This window comes from Schistocerca piceifrons, chromosome 1 (assembly GCF_021461385.2).
Source record: "Schistocerca piceifrons isolate TAMUIC-IGC-003096 chromosome 1, iqSchPice1.1, whole genome shotgun sequence".
NCBI classification, from domain to species: Eukaryota; Metazoa; Arthropoda; class Insecta; order Orthoptera; family Acrididae; genus Schistocerca; species Schistocerca piceifrons.
In genome coordinates, this window is record NC_060138.1 from 713330766 (window position 1) to 713352163 (window position 21398).

At 37.5% G+C, this 21398-nt stretch overlaps 1 protein-coding gene across 2 annotated transcripts in view; it reads left to right on the forward strand.

The window, feature by feature from the left end:
- The window catches only part of LOC124710894 (UDP-N-acetylglucosamine--peptide N-acetylglucosaminyltransferase 110 kDa subunit), a 150242-nt gene extending 129086 nt beyond the window's left edge, over positions 1 to 21156 (forward strand). For both annotated transcript variants that reach the window (XM_047240961.1, XM_047240962.1), the window contains 10 exons: positions 2558 to 2799; positions 2896 to 3049; positions 3346 to 3627; positions 3739 to 3978; positions 9721 to 10041; positions 10282 to 10467; positions 10568 to 10795; positions 13365 to 13617; positions 18439 to 18562; positions 20230 to 21156. In XM_047240961.1, the coding sequence (XP_047096917.1) occupies positions 2558 to 2799; positions 2896 to 3049; positions 3346 to 3627; positions 3739 to 3978; positions 9721 to 10041; positions 10282 to 10467; positions 10568 to 10795; positions 13365 to 13617; positions 18439 to 18562; positions 20230 to 20386 (2187 nt within the window). In that variant the 3' untranslated portion in view covers positions 20387 to 21156. The remainder of the gene's footprint in view (positions 1 to 2557; positions 2800 to 2895; positions 3050 to 3345; positions 3628 to 3738; positions 3979 to 9720; positions 10042 to 10281; positions 10468 to 10567; positions 10796 to 13364; positions 13618 to 18438; positions 18563 to 20229) is intronic.
- The last annotated feature ends 242 nt before the right edge of the window (positions 21157 to 21398 follow it).

Consider the following 21398-nt stretch of genomic DNA (forward strand, 5'->3'; position numbering starts at 1 on the left):
ATTGCATCATCGAGCACCTGTTCTTAATGCACGGCCTGCGGTGGAGTTTGTACACAACAACAACATCCCTGTAATGGACTGACGTGCACAGATTCTTGACCTGGATCCTTTAGAACACCTTTGGGATGTTTCGGAGCAGTGACTTCGTGCCGGGCCTCACCAACCAACATAAATACCTCTCCTCAGTGCAGCACTCCATGAATAATGGAGTGCCATTCCCCAAGAAACCTTCCAGCACCTAATTGAACGTATGCCTGTGAGAGTGGAAGCTTCAGCTTTACCAATGGAGGGTGCCACGAACATTTATAGGAATAGTTCCGGCCACTTACACTGTTGTATTTGGATATATATGTTTCATAATTGTGTGCAAAAATTAAGCTGTGTTTGTTAGATGCAAAATATTGTAATTTACCTGTAGAGAAAGGTTTTGCATCACATCACACCAGCCTTGATGTTGCGATCAGCAAAAGCACTCCACCTCCAAGAACGTGTCAGATTTAAAAGAAAATACAATCAATAAAAAATCAATTAAATGGGACATGGGTGTCGATGTTTTGGCTGTTTGTGGTACAGATTGTTTACTTGTGTTGAACACTTCTTGGCAGTTGTCATGGAGACACTGAAATGTGGAGACAATTGTTTATAACAGGCATTTCTGCTGTGAACTGTAGCAGATTTAACAACAAAATAGGTTTTTGCATATTTACACAAGTTGTAGACAAGCACTGCGTAGATAAATTGATTTAAAAAGAAATGCAGACGTGACGGCAAACATGCATAGAAATATGCTTGAGAAAATACGAAATAAAAGTAAAGTGAAGAACTGTTACATATACTTCCTTGGAAGACTGCAAAGCAATGCTATTAGCATGGCATAAGAGACTGATCTTGAAACTGATTGCAAGCCACAATCCTGACAGACAATACACAGCCGGGAATGTTCAGTAGCTATGTATGAGGTGAGGTGTCACCAGGAACTAAGGTTACACAGATGATATTCCTGGAGTTTCGTCTCTTTCAGAGAAATTAGTGTGCAGTTATTCAGAAACATGCAGTTGCCAATTGTGCAGAGTTTCAGCCACTCATCACCTACAGCACTGGTTATAGGTCAACACAAACGGCGATTTGTTTAGGTAACTGGTCTTATGAAACATTTTGACCAGTTATTAAATTTCTGTGGGCTAAAAAAAATTGCAACCACAGGTGAAATTCACCGCAGTTTGTAAAGGTTTACAGAGAGACTGTAATGTCTTGTCAGCATGTTGCAGAGTGGTATCAAAAGTATACAACTCGTCTAGAAAACTTGCTGATGATTATTGCTGTGAGTGACCCAGTGCAGTATCAAAAAGATTTAAACACAACTCAGCATGTAGGAGCTGAGTCAGGACAATAGGAGGATCACATTACAGCAGATGACAGTAGCATTTGGAATGTCATTTGGAAGCATTTGTCTTATTGTTCACAGTATTTTGCAGTACATAAGTTTTTCATGATGTGTTCCACAAAATCTAACCAACGAGCACTAGGACAAGCATGTGAGGGCAAGCCTAAAACTTTTGCAATGGTTCTCCACAGAAGAGAACAGTTTTCTTCACCACATTGTCATGGGTGATAAAACATTGATCCATGACTGCACCCCTAGTAGTAAGTGGTCTTCAGTGAAGTGAAAACACACCTCTCCAAAGACAAAGAAATTTAAGGAGATGCCATCTGCGGGAAGGTGACAGTCACATTGTTTTGGGACAGGATATGTGCCATTCTCATGGGCTTTTTGCAAAGAGGGAAGACAGTGACTGCTGGTTGATAATGCAAGACATTGGCACGATTGCATGAAGCAGTCTGGAGGAAACGGCCAGGAATTCTTAAAAAGGGTGTCAGCTTCTGTCATGATAATATGCGAACTCTTGCAGCTTAGAAAATCGGTGTGCTGTTGAAACAGTTCTGCTGAGACATTGTTGAACATCCTCTCTACAGTCAAGACCTCACTCAAAGCGACTTTCATCTTTTTCCCTACTCGAAGGAGCATTCGGAAAGCTGACGACTTGTTCTGACAAGGTGGTCTATCAGTTTTCAGTATTGCTTCAATGAAATTAAAAGTGCATGTTTCACTGCAGGGCTTTGTAACCTTAGTTTCTGATCATCCCTTGTAGCATTACCCACAACATAAGCAATAAGAACAATCACTATTGACAGAACCAATCATTACAATGGTAGTTTGTTTTTTTCCTTAAAGTGATGAATGAAAACGTTTTGGTTGCTTAAATGTCTAGTAAAAAGTATAACAAGTACCAAAAAACATAGCTGAAGTTACAGAAGTTGTCATTTTTGTAGTGATTGGTTATTAAATAAAACCTGCTTGGGTGTCAGGATATGCAGACCATTATTGTTCTGACAAACTTAATTATTTTAGTACTAACTCAGTGGCACTTGAAAATATGAGTAAAATGCTTGTGAATGACTGTCACCTATACTTGATACGTAGCAATAATCTGCAGAACATGGGTTTGTGATTCCTTTACCAAGACGACAATACAAATCTATCCTATTCAATTTATAGGTTGTGGAAGCAGAAGATTGTTACAACACAGCATTGCGGCTATGCCCCACACATGCCGACTCACTCAACAACTTGGCGAACATCAAGCGTGAGCAGGGCTACATTGAAGAAGCTACTAGACTATACTTGAAAGCCCTCGAGGTGTTTCCTGAGTTTGCAGCTGCACATTCAAATTTGGCATCTGTTCTGCAACAGCAAGGGAAACTCAATGAAGCACTTATGCATTATAAGGAAGCTATCAGGTAATTATAATAATTAAAAAAAGGTCCTTAAATATTGTCTGAGATTAACACTTTCAGATTACTTCAAACGTGTTGTTAATATAACTGCTTACACAGGATCCAGCCAACTTTTGCTGATGCCTATAGTAACATGGGCAACACATTGAAAGAAATGCAGGATATACAAGGTGCCCTACAGTGTTACACAAGAGCCATACAAATTAATCCAGCATTTGCTGATGCGCATAGTAATCTGGCATCAATTCATAAGGTAATACTAATAATAGTTCACTCGTTCTATAAATCTTTCATTGCAGTTATTTGTAATTGAGAGAAAACATTATTCACTAAAGTTCTCTACAATTTCACTGTTATTTTGTGTGTGTGTGTGTGTGGGGGGGGGGGGGGGGGGGGCGGTTGGCTACATTTCTATTGATAATCATTATGAAATAAAGACTCCTTCACTTTCAGAAATTCTTGGTAAATGGGAATTGCTAAATATTGTCATTATGTACTAAGATCTTACAAACTCTAATGTGAATGATCTCTCTTTTTGCTCCCACGTAGGATTCAGGAAACATACCAGAAGCAATTCAGTCATATCGGACTGCTCTGAAATTGAAGCCTGATTTCCCAGATGCATATTGTAATCTTGCACATTGTTTGCAAATAGTATGTGATTGGACAGACTATGAGGCTCGCATGAAAAAACTTGTGAGCATTGTGGCAGAACAACTTGATAAAAATCGTTTACCGTCAGTTCATCCTCATCATTCAATGCTGTATCCATTATCTCATGAATTCCGTAAGGCTATAGCAGCCAGGCATGCCAATCTATGTCTTGAAAAGGTAAGGTGCAACAATTCTATTGTGCCAAATATTTAGCCAGAAAATTTGTAGTACCTAACTACAAATACTAATTGCATTAACTTTTCCCCTGTTGTCCACTTTTTGTTACAGATTCACGTCTTACACAAACCACCTTACAAGTATCCTAAAGAGTTAAACGCTAGGTTGCGCATCGGTTATGTTTCTTCTGATTTTGGTAACCATCCAACATCACATCTTATGCAGTCCATTCCTGGATTACATAACAAATCTAAAGTAGAAGTCTACTGCTATGCTTTGAGTCCTGATGATGGGACAACTTTCAGAGCAAAAATAGCAAGAGAAGCTGAACATTTTGTTGACTTGTCACAGGTAATTTACTTTACAATGCTTTTACTGTTAAGAAATGGAGTATTATTTCTTGGGCACATTTACAAAAAGAATTAAGAGATATGGCAGTTTGAAAACCCAACTGCTTAAGTTGAATGGTACACAAAGTTTCTGTCCAGTGGGTTTAAAATTTTCATGGTAGTGGTGTAAGAATGAAAGTTCCTTTGCCTGGAAAGTCTGCAGCTCAGTTGATCGTTAGTCAAGATACGTACCAGAATTAAAGAATGCAAGATAGTTCTTTCTTTCATAGTTACCAGACAGATTCTGTTCATTGATGATTGACTATTGGAGGTTTAAAACCATTCCTTATTAATTACAAGAAATTACCCAGTCTTCCGATCACTCTCTGTTAATCATATCATTAGCAGGGTGTAAAAACCCTAATCTTCCTTTCTGTTTTTGCCAAAATAATTAAAATGTGTTTATAATACTCCTGCTGGTGCCACAGCAGTGTTGTCGAATTATTGCAACGTTGTGAAGAATCTGAGTGTGCTGTAATCTCTACATATTTTTGTATGTTTTTAGTTATGCTAGGTGAGAAAGAAGGTGAAAGTTTTTCTTTAACTGTCAAATAATTGCAGGATGCCAGTCATTGTAAAGCAGCTGTATTTGCTGAGTATAATGTTTTAAGAGAAATGCAGTAGCTCGGAACAGTGTATGATCTTGGAGTGGTGAGCAGTGTAAAGGCGCATCAGTTGTGTATGTGAAGAAAAATTACAAAGGTTTTCTAAGACATTTTGTACTGCAATGTTCGGAGTACTTATTGCACTGCAAAAGTAAATTCAATATTAGTATAAACTCCCTATACATATGACAGTGGAGTAAATGTAAACAAGACATTGAGTTAACAGAGCACAGCGCTGAAGAGGTCTGCCCATCCAGATTCCCCTAAGTCGTTCCAGGCAAATGCCGGGTGATTCCATTAAAAAAGGACAGTCAATTTCCTTCCTTCGTTCGTTCCTTCCTTCCCTCCCTCCCTATCCTTCCATAATCAGAGCTTGTGCTCCGTTTGTAATGACCACATTGTCGATGGGACGTTAAAACTCTAAATGTTACTTACTTACTTCTTGGTTTGATTGCATAGCAGATCATTGCCAAATTTAATACCCTTGAGGGCATTCAGTTGACAGAAATTTTACAGAGAATGAAAGCAGAGTTCGTTGTTGGCTCTTTCAAGGCCTTGTGTGTTTGATTGGCAAGACCACAAATAAGTTGAAAATGAGGGCCATGATTGTCATCTGTACATGAACTTTGTAGTTGAGAACTTAATGCCATTAGTGATTTCAGTGAAGGTGACATACATTTTATAGAATGCAAATTTTATAATAAGATTGGATTAAGTTACAGATGCTGTCAAACCAACATTTCAACGGAAATAGGTCACCACAAATTTGAACAGAAACTGAGACATATGCAAATTAGTGAAAGCCTCAAATGTTCGCAGCTAAAGACACTTGTTCCAGCCTCATTGTGACCTGTGATAAAATGTGGGTACCTCACTACACGGTTGAGTCCAAACAAGTTTTTAAAGAGTGACAGAGGATGAGTGGGACAAGCAAAGTGAAAGCGAAGACTAGATTGTCAGGTGGCAAGGTGTTTGTGCCAGTGTTTTTTAACAAGTGTGGTGTTCTACATATTGGCTTTTGGCATGTGCATCACACCATCACTGCAGCAGATTACTGTTGCCTTTTGAGTGAAGTTACTCAAATATTGCAGCAAACAATGTGATGAAGCAGTAAAAGTCATTCTCCTTGATGGCAAAGGCACATTACAGTTTATACCTTTGTCTTAAGGCTCTTAAGTTTTCTGTGTCTTTGGAGGACAAGGAGACTCTAATACACTAACAATATGAGGGTGACTCAGCAGTGGAAGATTTCGTACGTAATTGGCAGATGATGTTGCTCGAACCAATCTATCGCCCCTCCCTCCCTCTTCACAACACTAGGGGAGGTAAATTTCTAAATCAGATTATGTACAAAAGTTGTGCGTACTTTTTTGTGTCGTATCAACAAATAATAAATTGAAAACAAAAGTCTGAGTAACATGTGATCTGCCCTCGTAGAAGCAGATCTTTACAGTAGTAAATTATTGCATGAAATCTTGTGTGAACTCTCTAGGTTAAATGTTGGAGTTTTATGTTTAGCTCGTGAAATAAGGAACTCCAAAATTGCTGGTGAATACTTTAAAGACATTCTTTTATTATATACAGTTGAACTTCGGTTATTTTCTTTTATTAGTGCCAGGCAGTTGTGGCAACTGGAGCCATTCCGTCTTAATACCATCTACATTCAGATTTATTGCTCTTGATAACTCCGTGAGCTCAGTAGGTTATAAAGTGTGTTCTGCCTCTTCTTCTGCGTAATACATACTGTACTATCTACCTTAGAATGTTTGATGGAGGCTGTTACTGGATATCACTATCATCTCTCCTACGCTGTTCCTTTCATGGGTGATGGATGCAAAGCACGGCTGTTGGTAACACTTTATACAAGCTCAGATTTCTGTGATCTTTTTGTGTCATGGCCATTTTGTTGAATGTCTGTGGGAAGAAGTAACGTGCTTTCCTCTTCTTGGAAGGCCCATACTCGGAAATCTTACAGCAAACATCTACATGCTTCTCTTTTAGTGTCTGCCACTAGTTAGTCGAACATCTGTGATGCTCTCTCACATATTAAACACACACTTAGAAAAAATGTGCTGTTTTCCAAGGAAAAAAATGTGCTGCTTTTCCAGGACTATAGTTGCACATGACTCTGCCAAACGACCCCTCCAAGAAATGGGAATGATGTATGCCTGTTTCCAGTGACTTTGAAGACCTTGTTGCTCCAGGCCCTATGTTAAATTGCTACTGCTTTTATTATGTTCATTTGCCTTTCCTATGTTGAGCTGGTTAAGTTGATTTTCCATTTGAGAATCAAGTAGCTGCAAAGATGTCTGATCCATTTGCATATTTAAAGAAAGAACAAATTAACTGAAGATATATTGTTTACTTGGTAGAAAAACATTCATTTGATGCTTGCTCTCCTTAAGTTTAATTTGTCGTGTACAGCTTTTGTGTCTCTATAAGGCTTTCACTTTGCGTAATAGTGTGCAGAATCTATCTTTGCTTCCTTAGTGACTTGTGTTGCAGATTTTTCTGATCCCTCACCATCTTGTTTGGCACAAATGTATATGTACAGTACTGAGGAATTGTATCCATTGCTATTCCACATTTTCGACCTCAGAAATTCATGCTGCCTGCTCAAATAATGTGCTCTCTCTCCATCACAATTGTTTTCTCAACGTTCCTCTATTGCCTCCAGTCATTAATGCTATAATGTTTATGACAAGATGATGTAAGACCTTACCTTCACAAGGTCAAGGTAAGTTCCAGAAAAATCTTGCACAATTCCTGTCTGTGGCACCTGTTCGTAACATTTCTCCCACATTGTTCATCTGGCAAGTTGGTATATCTCCCCCATTACCATAGCATGACCGGGGAATGTGATTTCATATCCTCAAAGCATTCTTTCATTGCCTTGGTTTTGTAAAAACATCAGATTACATTTGACCCCCCCCCCCCCCCCCCCCCCCCGCTTTTTTTTAATGAAGAAACCTGGTTTATTTTCCACTTACCATACAGCAACAAATATGCCACCACCAGTACCACCTAGCCTATCCATGATGTATGTTATTCCAATTGAGATTTAAAATTTGCTGCTGATCAATTCTGATTTCAACCAGCTTTCTGTTGCTAGTATTAAGTGGTTTAGAGACAGCAGAAAAAAACTGTAGTATGTAGCAGTTACTGAGCACACAGTTGCTGTAGTAAATAGTTACCGATATCCATCAGTTATTTTAATAATAGCCAACACTGCATGCAATCAGTTAGCGAACTGCATCCTGACCATGTCATATTTGAGTATCGATGGAAATAACATGTTCCATCTAATTCAAAGTTTGGTATTCCAGTACTCTTGTGTCTGCTGAAATAATCATCACTGACACTCAAGTAACAATACTTAAACATAGTGAATTGTGATCTACACAGGATTAACTATCAAGTCCACTTAGATGAAAATACTGAATCATTTTGTTGACATTTAATTTGTAGTTTTACATGAATAACTGAAGTGTCAGTAATTCACAGTTGGCATTCCAGTTCCCCAATCTTTTACTGCCACATGAAGGTATAAAAGTCCAGCCATTTGTTTCTTTTATTTCATTGTTGTAAATAAGATAGTCTTACAGTGGTGTTCCTCAGAAAAGCAACCATTTATTTGTTTTTTAATTTCTGAGGGGGTTCTAATTTTTTCTTTGAATAATGGCAACTTTTTCACGAGTTTTGAAGCAGAATACAGAGCACAGTTCGGAGTCCCTGTATCTTGTTTTGCAGTTTGATATTATTATTATTATTATTATTATTATTATTATTATTATTATTTTGAGTCACAAGTTTTCTTCAGACATTCACACAAGTGTGTAACATACCAGCATCTTTCCAAAGCTTTTGTATAATGTTCATTTAGAAATGAGGTAAACAAAGATAGTCCTACAACAAAGAATGACAAGCATCCTGAATATTTGTATGACTGATGTGGACAGCTGATTAGTTTTAATGTCAAAAGAAACTCTGGTTATAATACCGATTCCTTTTTTAATCTGAGTAAATTTTGTCTCATATGCTTACATTACCAAAAGAAAGTTTTATCCTCTTACACTAATTGGTAAGTCAACGCTGTGCCACAAACATGATTACTCCATTGTTGGTGGGATGTAGCAGCTATTCTATAATTCCACAGTATTGATCAAACATTTGACCTGTAGCATTTTTATTGCTACTTTACAGTATTTTTTTTTGTGTGTGTGTGTGTGTGTGTGTGTGTGTGTGTGTGTAGGGAGAGGTGTTGAAGTTTCGAAGAAGAAAATAGGAGACTAATAAAAAGAAAAGGAGAGAATCTGAGAGGAAGAACTGTGGAGGCTGTGGGCAGGAAGGAAGATTGTGATAGAAAGGGAATCTCATCATGGGATTAACTTGGAAGGATGCTAGAGAAATTACAGAAATGACTGTCCAAAATTCTTCTTAAAAAATGCAAGACTTCGCTTCCCAGCAGTAGCAACAAAGATACATCAGTATACAAATACTGAAATTATGCTGCCAATGAGTGCTACAAATGCATTTGAAATGTTGGTCTTTCGCATAGTGAATGTTCATTAATATGCAAAGGAATCATAAGTCTTTCATTTTTAATTAATAAAATGTGCAAATCAATTACATTTCTCTCCACTGGTCCATTTCAGTTGTCTTCTGAAAGCTCCTGATGTAATCAATATTTCCCTCACAGAAATAACAGAACTAGATAATGGCATCCTGTTTGTAGTGGACGCCTGAGCTATTTCAGGTGCCGCTAAGTTAAACATTTTTAACAATACTAGTATTGTTATAGGAAATACATTTTCCAAAGAATTGCTTTGCTGACTTAAACACCTTACAGCAATATTGACACACAATCTACATCTCATTAGTTACTGTCAAGTTTTGCTAGAAACCAGAATGCATTGGAAAATATGGCAATGTAGTACACTTTCTACATTTCATAATTTCCAAACGCGTAGGTGTTGCTCATAGGCATGGTATGTTGGAAAAACATTTTTTAGAATTTGAAACACCCTTTGAGTGGAGAATTGTTTTCAGTTTGTGATTTTTTGTAATATCTGTTTTGCCTCCTTTCTTTTTTTAAATAGGTTCCTTGCAATGGGAAAGCAGCTGACAGAATAAATTCTGATGGAATACACATTTTAGTGAACATGAATGGTTATACCAAAGGTGCTCGTAATGAAATATTTGCACTCCGGCCAGCGCCAGTGCAGGTAATGTGGCTGGGGTATCCAGGAACAAGTGGAGCATCATTTATGGATTACCTCATAACAGATGTAGTTACATCACCTCTTGAATTGGCTAGTCAGTACAGTGAGAAATTAGCATACATGCCACACACATATTTCATTGGTGATCACAAGCAAATGTTTCCACATCTCAAAGAGAGAGTTATCCTTACAGACAGGGTGAGTGTTATTTAAGCAAGTTTTTGTAGTTCATTGTGATGATGTAAAAAGAATAGTATATGTAATCTGCTACTACAGATAGTATTCCCATTTTTATAAAATAATTGAACAACCTGAGTGAGTGTGTATAATGTGCATTAGTGCCTTCATAAAAAAAAACAGCATCTACAGCAGTACTTCCTGAAATTATTATTTTATTCCACTGATTAAATTTTATAAAAAATTACATACTTTTTTCAGTCAACTGGGAAGAAGGAAGTGCCGGATAACGTAGCAGTTATCAATGCTACAGATCTGTCACCTATTATGGAAAACACTTCAGTGAAAGAAATACGTGAGGTGGTTTCTTCAGATAGCAAACATAGTTCGCGACCTGTTGAAATTTCTTTAAAGGTAGCTGAGCTACCGACTACCACACCAATTGAGGTTTGTTGGAATTTATATGAACAGAGATGAAAATTAAATTTATGTACAGATAAGAAAAAGTTCATTGTTGAACTGGACTAACATTTAAAACTAATTTCAGACAATGATTGCATCAGGGCAGATCCAAACATCTGTCAATGGTGTTGTTGTTCAGAATGGGTTGGCTACAAATCAGACTAATAATAAAGCTGCAACAGGAGAAGAAGTTCCTCAGAGTATTGTGATAACAACTCGACAACAGTATGGCTTGCCAGATGAAGCAGTTGTTTATTGTAATTTCAATCAGTTATACAAAATTGACCCTCTCACTCTCCAAATGTGGGTCTATGTAAGTATTACTACCATTTACAGTGCTTGTTTCCTCTTGAAAACTGAAAACTCTGAGTTAAATTGGAATGGTAAAATTAGAAATAGGTACCAAAGAACAACCACATTCAGCACCTAGTCCGGCCTTAATTCATTGTAAGTTAAATAATTTGTTAATGTGGATGTTCCCTTCAACAAGGTCATGGCCAGTTCTGTAACATTATCCTTGTACATGTATATACAATCAATATGTTGTTGCATTCTTGTCAACAGTACTTGCCTCATTACTAAGGAAATAAATATTTGTACAAGTAAAAAATGTTTTTGGTAAAAGTTGAATAATAGCTATTTGACATATACCATTGGTTTTCAGTTACATGCATCCATATTTCTGGTGTGTGTGTGTGTGTGTGTGTGTGTGTGTGTGTGTGTGTGTGTGTGTGTGTGTGCAACATACATCTTGGTCTTGTAATCAGTCCTGGTCTTCTGATAAATTTTTGATCTACATATCAAAAATTTTGAAGGTATGTATGAACTAGAATAACAGATACAAATTTGTAGCAAACCATAATTCTGGTTTCTTTCAGCAAAAATATTAACTACCAATTCATGAAATTTAATGCTTACATATGTGCGTAAAAACTAATTTGGAATCATTCATATTTTTAGTGTAAGAGTAGGGATTCACTGTATTTGGTCTATCAGTATATTAATAATGAATGAATCAATGCCTCATTTTTCAAGAGCCTTGAGTAAAGATTTTGTTGAAACTGAACCTGTAGCGTTTTCAGCATGCATGAATTCCAAACTGTACAATTTATACACATTACTCTATTGCTAAAAAAAATAATTATTATTCAGTTGGAGACAAATTTAACGAGGATCTGGTGGATTAAAAAGATCATGTTGATAAACAAACCGTGGATCTTTTTCTTCTCTTCTAAGGTTGAACAGTGGAAGCCTTGCTTAAGTTTTGGAGAATTTCTCTTTCTGCAGGCTTTTTGTTAACAGTTCTGCTGTTACTTTTCATTTGTTTTTAATCAACGCAGTTGAAAACCTGTAAGCTCCATGCACTATACTTTCATATTTTTAATGCCTTTGAACTCTTCATTAAGCATTAATGTCATATTTTTCATTATTGGCTATCAGAGTTTCTGGATTCACCTTATGATACTAGACAAACATTTATAATAATCTCCATATGCCTGTTCAGTGTTCTTTGAAGATTGCTTGAGTAATAAAAAGTCATGTCTAGTAGATTTCTTACCTCCCTCATATGCTTAGTGTTTACAGTCATTTGTGTAGTCATAATTTCTCGTGTCCTCTCAAAATCCCCTGCAATTAGTTCAGTTTAATGTGTCACATTTTATTATGACCCTGTTATTGTTCCTCATTAATAGTTTCCAAGTTCTCAGTATTTGTGGCTTCTACTTCGGGAAGCGTCTGTGGTGATTACGTGCCAGTGGGTGGCCAGAGGGTGGTACTGCAATTAGTTGGCAAAAATAAAAGTGACTGTAGACCAAATCATATGTTACTTCTACTTTACCTTATGGTGACATCTGTGTAAACTTAAGATGCTAATTAGCTGTGGAGCTTACAGAAGGCAGATGAAGTAGACTAGTGGAGGGATAAATGAGTGACATACAGTTGATTTGGACTTCTCTTAATTAAAAATAGACTTCAGCTTCCCTTGAACATTAATAAATTTCCATAATGCAAAAGGACTTAATTTTATTGAGGTTGTAATGCTAATTAGCAGCATATTATCACCATTTGTGTTGTCTGTGATGTAATTGTTGCTGTTGTAAAACCAGTTCTTTTTCACTCTTGAAAAAGAATTTTCAATAATTTCTGAAATTTCTACAGTTTTATTCTCAATTAAATTCTTGACTCTAAGCCCCTTCTGTCACATCCTTGTTTCCTGACCTCAACAAGTGACCTTTTCCCTCAGTCCGTTCTTCTTTTTTGCCCTGCTCCATACTCACCCATTTTTCTTCTAATTTTCACACATAATCACAAATCATAGAAGTAGCATTTAAGTTTGAGGATAGCTGCGAGATGGAGCTTCAAAAAGTGGCTACATCATCAGATAACTAATGGTTAGTGATGTATGTAAGCAACATGGACTGTTATTGATTAGTCGGAGGGGCTAATTCTGTGGCTATATGAGTGTGCAACAAAATTGAGGTTCATTTATAAAGCGAGAAGGTATGTTTTTTGGTCATGGCTATCCATTTAGTTGGTTTTGGGAAATAATCAACAGAATGAGGAAATACGGAAAAAAGGGCTAATGGTTGCCTTCAGTGGGTCCTTAAAATCTTTGTGCAAATTATTTGTGAGAACATTCCCATACAAACAGATTAAAAGTCCCAGAGAAAAGTAAGTGTTTCTTACGGGAGATACAGTACTTGGTGTCACTGCATCGCAGTTACTTTTATGAATAAAATTAGTAGAATTTCACTGCTGGGCATTGTTTATCAATGGAGAAGGTAAGGGCTACAATCTTTCTATCAGTATTCATTTATTTTTAGTAGTATTGCTACTTGCAATTGCAATGGTTATCCCTCTAATTGAGACACATTGTTTTACAGATTTTGAAACATGTGCCAAACTCAGTTCTATGGCTGTTACGATTTCCTGCTGTGGGAGAGCCAAATTTGCAGGCTGCAGCCCAACAATTAGGTTTGCCACCAGGCCGTATTCTGTTCAGTAATGTAGCAGCAAAGGAAGAGCATGTGAGACGTGGCCAGCTAGCTGATGTCTGTCTTGATACTCCTCTTTGTAATGGCCACACGACAAGTATGGACGTCCTTTGGACTGGTACCCCTGTTGTTACATTGCCAGGTAATTCATAGTTTTAAGAAGTGATTGCAATCAATATGTAATAATGTCGCTGTTCTTCGGTATGCATGTTGAAAATAATGGTCCTGTAAAGGAATATGCAGGTGAAACAATTTTCATAAAACCAATGAATTAGTTGTGTAGTGTAGTGCTATAATTTCTTTATATTACAAACTTTTGGAGGCTTGAGAGATGAACTTTGAGTAGAGCTACATAAAGCCATTGTATTTACATTTAATGTAATTTGGTTAGAACTTAACGTAAATGAGAAGAGTGAAGGACACATCATATTTCTGTGTAATTAGCTGGCATTGGATAAACTACTCCATTAGAAAACAAAAATGCAGTTTCTTAGTCAATAGACAGAATAATAATAATAATAATAATAATACGCAAGGAATAACTTATCTGGAACCTAAGGATCAAGCAGACACAGCAAACCCAGCAAAATATCGCCCCATAACATGCCTACCAACAATATACAAAATATTTACTTCAGTCATTACACAGAAATTAATGACACATAAAACACAGAACAAAATTATAAATGAAGAACAAAAAGACTGCTGCAAAGCAGGATGTAAAGAGCAACTGATAATAAGATGCAGAGGTGACATATCAAGCTAAAACTAAACAAAGGTCACTACACTACGCATACATTGATTACCAAAAAGCGTTTGATAGTGTACCCCACTCATGGTTACTACAAGTATTGGAAATATACAAAGTTGATCCTAAATTGATACAGTTCCTAAACATACTAATGAAAAATTGGAAAACCACACTTAATATCCAAACAAATTCAAATAATATCACATCACAGCCAATACAGATTAAGTGTGGAATATACCAAGGAGACTCATTAAGTCCTTTCCGGTTCTGCCTTGCTCTGAACCCACTATCCAACACGCTAAATAATACAAATTATGGATATAATATTACTGGAACATACCAACACAAAATCACTATATATGGATGATCTAAAACTACTGGCAGCAACAAATCAACAACTCAACCAATTACTAAAGATAACAGAAGTATTCAGCAATGATATAAATATGGCTTTTGGAACAGACAAATGTAAGAAAAATAGCATAGTCAAGAGAAAAATACTGAAAACAGAATTGACAGCAAGAAATGACAAACGCTATAAATACTTATGCTATACCAATATTGACCTACTCATTTGGAGTAGTGAAATGGAGTAACACAGACCTAGAAGCACTCAATACACTTACACGATCACACTGCCACAAATATAGAATACATCACATACATTCAGCAACAGAAAGATTCACATTAAGCAGAAAGGAAGGAGGAAGGGGAGTTATCGACAAAAAAAACCTACATTATGGACATGTAGACAATTTAAGAAAATTCTTTAGAGAACGAGCAGAAACTAGCAAAATACACAAATCAATCACTCATATAAATACATTGGCTACACCATTGCAATTTCATAACTGCTTCTACAACCCTTTAGATCACATAACATCAACAAATACGAAGGAAGTAAACTGGAAAAAGAAAACACTACATGGCAAGCACCCGTATCATCTAACACAGCCACACATCGATCAAGACGCATCCAACACATGACTAAGAAAAGGCAATATATACAGTGAGATGGAAGGATTCATGATTGCAATACAGGATCAAACAATAAACACCAGATATTACAGCAAGCATATTATTAAAGATCCCAATACCACAACAGATAAATGTAGACTTTGCGAACAACAAATAGAAACAGTGGATCACGTCACAAGCAGATGTACAATACTAGCAAATACAGAATACACCAGAAGACATGACAATGTAGCAAAAATAATACATCAACAACTTGCCATACAACATAAACTAATAAAACAACACGTTCCCACATCCAAGTATGCACCACAAAATGTACTGGAGAATGATGAATACAAATTACACTGGAACAGAACCATTATGACAGATAACAAACCTGACATCATACTCACCAATAAAAAGAAGAAATTAACACAACTAATCGAAATATCCATACCCAATACAACATACATACAGAAGAAAACAGGAGAAAAAAATTGAACAATACATCCAACTGGCTGAGGAAGTCAAGGACATGTGGCATCAGGATAAAGTTGACATTATACCAATTACACTACCAACTACAAGAGTCATACCACACAATATCCACCAGTACATCAACGCAATACAGCTACATCCAAATGTATATATACAACTACAGAAATCTGTAATTATTGATACATGTTCAATTACCCGAAAGTTCCTAAATGCAATTTAACATATACCGTACAGTTAAAAGGAAGTCACGCTTGATCAATGTCTGCGTCACTTTCCATTTTTAACCAGACATAACGTCTGAGGAAAGAAAGAATGGTGGTGGTGGTGGTGGTGGTGGTGATAATTGTAAATCTGTTGTTGTATGGTGTGTAAGGACGTTTAACTGTATGTGCATAAAGCTATCCCTGGAAATAGCATAGATATTTAACTGATAGTGTGTGTCAAGAGAGAACTCCAGAATGCAGCACTGAATGTGGTACATCGTGGTTCAAGCCATAGAGGTGAGGTGAAAGGTATATGAACTAGGAAATAGTTTTTCGGGTTCAAATCTTATAGTGTGCCCTACCTCAAAATGGGCACAACATGTCTTCAGGGCTACACATCCTTTGTCACTGTACCACATCCATTGTTATTTATAGTTCTTTCAGTGCTGGTCTGAAAAGTTATTGATGTTTGTTTCTGCTGTTGGCACTTTGTAGCCGCCACTTTAACAAAACGACTACACCCATTGAAGCAATGAACATAATACCTTTTCATTAAAAAAAAAAGTTGATAATAAGGATATTACGTTACTTGCTGTTGTTCCATCTGTTGGTTACTGCTGATTTTATAATGCGCGTATGAGGGAACTTCAGAAAGTTATTTATATAGTATGGCAGTCCAAATAACTTTTATTGAACACTGTACTACACTTCACAGTGACATAAGTACTACATTTCAACATACTAAGTCTCTGTAAACAATGGTTGGAACTGCCCCAAATCGTACAGTCCCTCGATGATTCAGATCAGCTTCTTAGTTACAGAGCAATTGCCAATCATTGTTCTGGACACAATCTGTTGTAGAAATATTTGATGTCAATTTCATGTTGAAATAATCTTCATGTAATAGCAACAAGCTCAAATCTTAGGCAAAAACATTGCAGAGCATGACAGGCTGCCAGTATCTTATCATTAAAGAAACAAATCAAATATTTAAAAAAGAGTAAATTTGTATATTTAATGATCATTTGCAGTTGTGGATTGGTTTATGACAGCATTGAGAAATGGAGCATTTCATGATCTCGGCACACTCAACTCTTCTTCTTCTTCTTCTTCTCCTCCTCCTCCTCCTCCTCCCCTCTCTCTCTCTCTCTCTCTCTCTCTCTCTCTCTCTCTCTCTCTCTCTCTCTCTCTCTCTCTTTTCCAACTTCAATCGAATTCTGTAGGTCAGTAAAGTTTTCAGAGATTGTTTATATACTTTGACACATACAAAGAGCAAATATGCATAATATAGGCTCTCAAGAAAACGTTTGCTGTACGATTTTTCCAGATACTTTGCTCATCGATCACAGTGCGTTGAAATTGCCTGGCAATTGATTTGTGTTTTAAAAGAGTAAAATAGTAGAAATAGTTCACTGAATTTGCAGTCTTTCCAGTTTTACATAATTTTTAACAATCGTTTAAAGTTCTTTAAGACACTTTAAACTTTTTTTTCCTCCACTACAGTACCCTATTGGGTGTATTTGTGTAGCCAGGAAGTGCCCATTATGCAGAGACACCACGTCATAAAGTTTTGTCAGTGAAAAAAAAAGCTGGCTAAAATATAATTTAGTGAACTCAGAACTTTCGCAATGATGATAGAAACCTTGCCACATATCACTATTTTGATGCCTCATACCTGATATTACGAGTAGAAGTAGGCTGACTACTTTCATCAAGATCATTATCTTAAGAACATGTGGTAAAAATTTCGACGATTTGCTGTGAATAGAAGTTACAGAAGTGGCCATACCCACAGTTCGTAGTTTCTGTATGCAAAAAGCATGTGTTTTTGGGGTTTTCTCCAGAACTTACCATGAGCAAATGGCGCTTTTATAAGACATTTGAAGTCAACCCTAAACCACAATTAAAGCAACAGAACCGACCAATTTGCTCACTGGGCATGGAAGGGGAAGTGCTTAATGTTTAGATTTTGACTATGTACCGTAGGATGGCTACAGTATGCCCTTTCTTTAGATAAGTGTGCAAATGCTCACTAGGCCAAGAGCCAGCCAAGACGTGTGACCTTTATCTCTGTGGTCAGTAGAACCTGAGATATAACCCATGCAAAACTGCATTTTCACATGCAGCTTTTTGGATCGTATTGGTACTAGGCAGTTTTGTGCATGGACTGATAACTGCATCATCTGCAAAAATTCTTTTGTCTGCCAGGTCATTCATACGCAACATCAGTAGTAAGGGTCCTAACACACTGGGGCACAGCTCAAGTCGCTTAGTTCTTCCATTGATTCCCCATCCAAGATGACATGGTGCGTCCTCAATCCAGTCACAGATGTAATAGTTACAAAACACAAATGCCGCTAAAACCTAAGCCACCAGCAGTTGTATGCAAGAACAAGTCACTGTCCAGTAGACAATTTATGTTGCCTTGGTCTAGACCATTTCTTTAGAGTAAAATAGAATGGCAAAAACTGAAGCTTCCATTTGTTGTTGTTACTGCATTTTTTTTACTCTCACCCCACTTTTTGCATGCATATTCAGATGTGTGTGTGTGCAGGTGAAACGCTGGCTTCAAGAGTAGCTGCATCTCAGTTGGCTACATTAGGATGTCCAGAGCTTGTGGCAAGCACACGCCAAGAATACCAGGACATAGCTGTTCGTCTTGGTACAGATAGAGAATAGTAAGTAAATTAATATTCTTGAGAATAGGTTTGGGGTCATTGATAACATATCTATGGTGTGTGTGTGTGTGTGTGTGTGTGTGTGTGTGTGTGTGTGTGTGTGTGTGTGTTTGTTTGTTTGTAAAATTACAAATTTTGTTTACAAACTTCACTAAATTGGTTTCTGTCTGATGAAATCAAAACTAGTCTCTAGCATATTGATTTCGTCCAGTAATTTACATGATAGTTATAGGTCTTTTAAGAGAGAATTCATGTTGATTCAATTAGGATAACACTATAACAGACAAAATTGTGTTACATACCCTATGTGATCAAAATTATCCGGAAACCTGGCTGAAAATGACTTAAAAGTTCGTGGTGCCCTCCATCGGTAATGCTGGAATTCAGTATGGTGTTGGCCCGCCATTAGCCTTGATGACAGCTTCCACTCTTACAGCCATACGTTCAATCAGGTGCTGGAAAGTTTCTTGGGAATGGCATCCCATTCTTCAGAGTGCTGCACTGAGGAGAGGTCAGTGAGACCTGGCATGAAGTCAGTGCTCCAAAACATCCCAAACGTGTTCTATAAGATTCAGGTCAGGACTCCATGCAAGCCACTAAATTACAGGGGTGTTACTGCCGTGTAACGACTCCGCCAAAGGCCGTGCATTATGAAGAGGTGTTCGATTGTGTTGAAAGATGCAATAACCATTCCCAAATTGCTCTTCAACAGTGGGAAACAAGAAGGTGCTTAAAACATCAATTTAGGCCTATGCTGTGATAGTGCCATGCAAAACAACAAGGGGTGCAAGCCCCCTCCATGAAAAACACGAGCACACAGTAACACCACAGCCATCCTCACACCCTGGTGTCGAATCGCTACATTGTTTACCAGGATTCGTCACCCCACACAGTGTGTTCAGTCATCCAATGTTCACGCTCCTTACACAAAGCGGGGTGTCATTTGGCATTTACCAGTGTGATGTGTGGCTAATGAAGAGCCGCTCGACCATGAAATCAGAGTTTGCTCACCTCCTGCCTAACTGTCATAGTACTTGCAGTGGATCCTGATGCAATTTGGACTTTCGGTGTGATGGTTTGGATAGAGGTCTGCCTAGTAATACATTACGAACCTCTTCAACTGTTGGCGGTATCTGTCAGTAAATAGACGAGGTTGGCCTGTACACTTCTGTGCTGTGTGTGTCCCTTCACATTTCCACTTCACGAGCACATCGGAAACAGTGGACCTAGGGATGTGTAGGAGTGTGGAAATCTTCCGTAGAGACGTAGACTTAACATCCAATTACCTGACCATGTGCGAAGTCCTTGAGTTCTGTGGAGCACTCCATTCTGCTCTCACGCTGTCTAATGATTACTGAGGTTGCTGATACGGAGTACCTGGTAGTAGGTGGCTGCACAATGCACCTAATATGAAAAATGTCTGTTTCTGGGGGGTGTCCAGATACTTCTGATCACATAGTGTATATGCCAACTTGTGAAACAACCTTTGAATTTACTTAAAAAGTAGCTGGAGGATGAGGATGGGTAGTAAAGAAATGTGGGATAATTTAATCTTTTTCCGTGTTTTTCTCACCCCCCCCCCCCCTCTTCACGGTTTTTTTTGTATATAGTCTATTGTATGCTATTTCCATGAGAAGTTACATTATCCGTTTCCTTTTTTTTTCCAGCTTGAAAGCCACTCGTGCTAAAGTATGGCGAGCACGAACTGAGAGTCCATTGTTCGACTGCTTACAGTATGCTCAGGGTATGGAAAAACTGTTCCAGAAGATGTGGGAGCGTTATCAGCGAGGTGATAAGCCTGACCACATAACTGATGTCAAATAGGTGCACTATTTGTACTGAGATTCTTCCCTTCTTTAGCCTGTACCAATCAGTACATTAGCCGCCATACAATAGGCGGTAGTATCCTGATCTATTTATGTCATGAAGCTGTGACTGCATTAGTTCTTGGCCCTGATTTCATAAGGCACCACCATACCGTAGCCTCTCTTTGATAACTGTGCCAGATGAACGTTACCATCTGTGTTAATTATCCGAAGTTGGGCATCAGATGCATGATTGTTTACTGTGAGTGGTGGTTGCCTCTAGATATTTTTCCGGGTTGAAAATGAACTTCTGCGTTCCCAGAAGTATTATCTGCTGCATCCAGTTGTTGCTTGCAGAGATCAGTTGTGTTGCTTTAAGATGTATTTCCGTTGTGTCGAACATTAAAAAGTATTTGGACTGTGCTGTGTGACTGAAACTGTTGACACCATGTGTCTTCAGAGATAGCATGCACAATATTTTTAAGTGTCTGTATGTTCCGTTTTCAGTGATTGTGATATGTTATATATGTTATGTGATATTTCCTATGCCAGTTGTGGAGTAAAATGACGCAGAAGACACAAGGAGGAGCCATATGAAGTTCATTTTTAAGAAGTGATGTTTAATTTTATAGAACTAAAGTACCTGTGAAGGACAATTTTCTGTGCATTATTCAAGATCTATCTCTACAAAGACAGCAGTGTCTGTTTGGTGTATCTGCTGTTTTTGCTGCTCTGAGATTTATGAAACCATGAGCTATTTTCCTAAAAATAAAATTAGGCCTCTCCTTTTATGATTGTTTTCTTTCTTCCTTTCTTTGGCTCTTCTTTGCACACTGTAGAATACGTTGAAATTACCCCAGTTAAATAAATAAAAATGTAATAAATGCTTTTGTATACCTCATCTAATTATTTATTACTTTGTGTATCTTGATTTTGTTGTGCTGTTTCCAGAATAAAATTAATTGCTACTATTTTTAGGTGTATGAGCAAAACCAAGGAGCCTTCCTTTTTTGCATTTTGAGGATTTGTGA